This window comes from Nanorana parkeri, unplaced genomic scaffold (genome assembly GCF_000935625.1).
Source record: "Nanorana parkeri isolate BGI_ZX_2015 unplaced genomic scaffold, ASM93562v1 scaffold363, whole genome shotgun sequence".
NCBI classification, from domain to species: domain Eukaryota; kingdom Metazoa; phylum Chordata; class Amphibia; order Anura; family Dicroglossidae; genus Nanorana; species Nanorana parkeri.
This window is the reverse complement of record NW_017306631.1, coordinates 222,049-223,806: the sequence shown is the minus strand read 5'-3', so window position 1 is coordinate 223,806 and position 1,758 is coordinate 222,049. Positions and strand designations below refer to the sequence as shown.

The following is a 1,758-nucleotide window of genomic DNA, read 5'->3' as shown; positions in this document are numbered from 1 at the left end:
TGCTATCACATGGGGGGGGGGGGCTTACAAGCATGTGATAGCAGTTAAAGTTAAAAAAAACTGTTTTTAAAATTAAAATAAAATAAATATGGGGGCGGAGCTTGCCAATGGCCGCGGCTGGACGTGTCTGTCCTTAGCTCCGCTGCTGTGAACCGGGCATCGTCTGAAAAAGTGCCACTACCGGCCGTCCTGCTACCCACAATGGGATCCAGTCCCAGGGTAAGAAGTCCCAGGGCTCCAAACTGGACCGCTCGCGGAACCCGAGAGCCGCGATTAACAGCTTCTTTGCGGCTCCGGTAATCACGCGAGCGGCCGGCTCTGCAGGCCGCATGGCCGAGACGCATGGGGACTCCCCGGCCTCCCCAGACTCACATACCTCACAGCCGGCCGATCTCTCGCCCATCCTGGCCGATCGAGAGGCCACATCTGATGAAGACTCGGCCCCAGGTGGCTCCCCTGGTGACATGCAGCACCTGCTGGACCTGGAGGCGCTCTTTGCCCGCTTTGAGCACGTGCATAGAGCAGATGTAGCGGGCCTCCATGAAGCGATTAAAGGGGTCCATGGCCGACTGGACACAGTGGATCTCCACGTGGACGCACACCGCACAGCCATCACGGCTCTACAAGCTACTGCTGTGACACAGCATAAGATGCTGCAAGCTATCTGGACGCACCTGGACGATAGGGGTCCATGGCCGACTGGACACAGTGGATCTCCACGTGGACGCACACCGCACAGCCATCACGGCTCTACAAGCTACTGCTGTGACACAGCATAAGATGCTGCAAGCTATCTGGACGCACATGGACGACGCAGAAGACAGGAACAGGAGGAACAATGTGCGCATCCGCGGCCTGCCAGAGGCAACGGGCACGATGGACCTGGAGCCCACCATCCGAGGTATTTTTAACTCGTTGCTTGGCAGGAGGGCAGAGGAGCCTATCGACCTCGATAGAGTACACCGGGGGTTTCGGAACCCCTCCGCACAACAGCCCAGGGACGTGCTGTGCCGGGTTCACTTCTACAAGCAGAAGGAGGAAATCATGGCCAAAGCCCGAGAGCGTGGATCGCTTGACTTTGACGGAGCTACCATAACCTTTTTTCCGGATCTGTCACCCAGCGCCATGGCTCGCCGCAGGGCTCTAAGGCCTCTGACTTTTTGACGGAGCTACCATAACCTTTTTTCCGGATCTGTCACCCCGCACCATGGCTCGCCGCAGGGCTCTACGGCCTCTGACCGCTCTGCTCCGGGAGCTCCATATCCCCTACAGGTGGGGTTATCCATTCCATCTGTCGGTGAGACAAAATGGCCGCCTGGTGATCCTACGCTCCCCGACTGATTTGGCGGACTTTCTGGCTGCCGCGGGAATTACATCCTCTGTGGTTCTGGACGCCTGGCCGGATCCCCCGGCTCCGGTATTCCCTGAAGTACCATCGCTTCCCCAGTGGTCTACAGTGTCCCACTCGAAGAAATCCAAGAGGGATCCTACTGCACGCAGCTCCCTGCCTTAAGGGATACAGCCCGACGCTTAAGAGTTTGCCTTATCTGAGGATCCCTTCGCCCTGATGTGCCTACCTTGGGAAGTTCTACAACCCGTACCTTTTTATCTACACCTGGTTATCCGGGGGGCATCACTCCCCCCATATATACCGCTCTAACGGCTGGAGGTGGATTACTGGAAATGGACTAGGCCCATGCTTCAACACTCTTCCTACCATAGCACTGCCTTTTTATATATACCACTCCTGGAGGGTTA

At 57.1% G+C, this 1,758-nt stretch overlaps 1 protein-coding gene across 1 annotated transcript in view; it reads right to left on the bottom strand.

Moving 5' to 3' along the window:
• Positions 1–331, bottom strand: part of ARHGEF33 (Rho guanine nucleotide exchange factor 33) — a 16,922-nt gene extending 16,591 nt beyond the window's left edge. Inside the window, exon 1 of the mRNA XM_018558844.1 lies at positions 182–331. Coding sequence (XP_018414346.1) covers positions 182–331 — 150 coding nt within the window. The remainder of the gene's footprint in view (positions 1–181) is intronic.
• Positions 332–1,758: the final 1,427 nt, after the last annotated feature.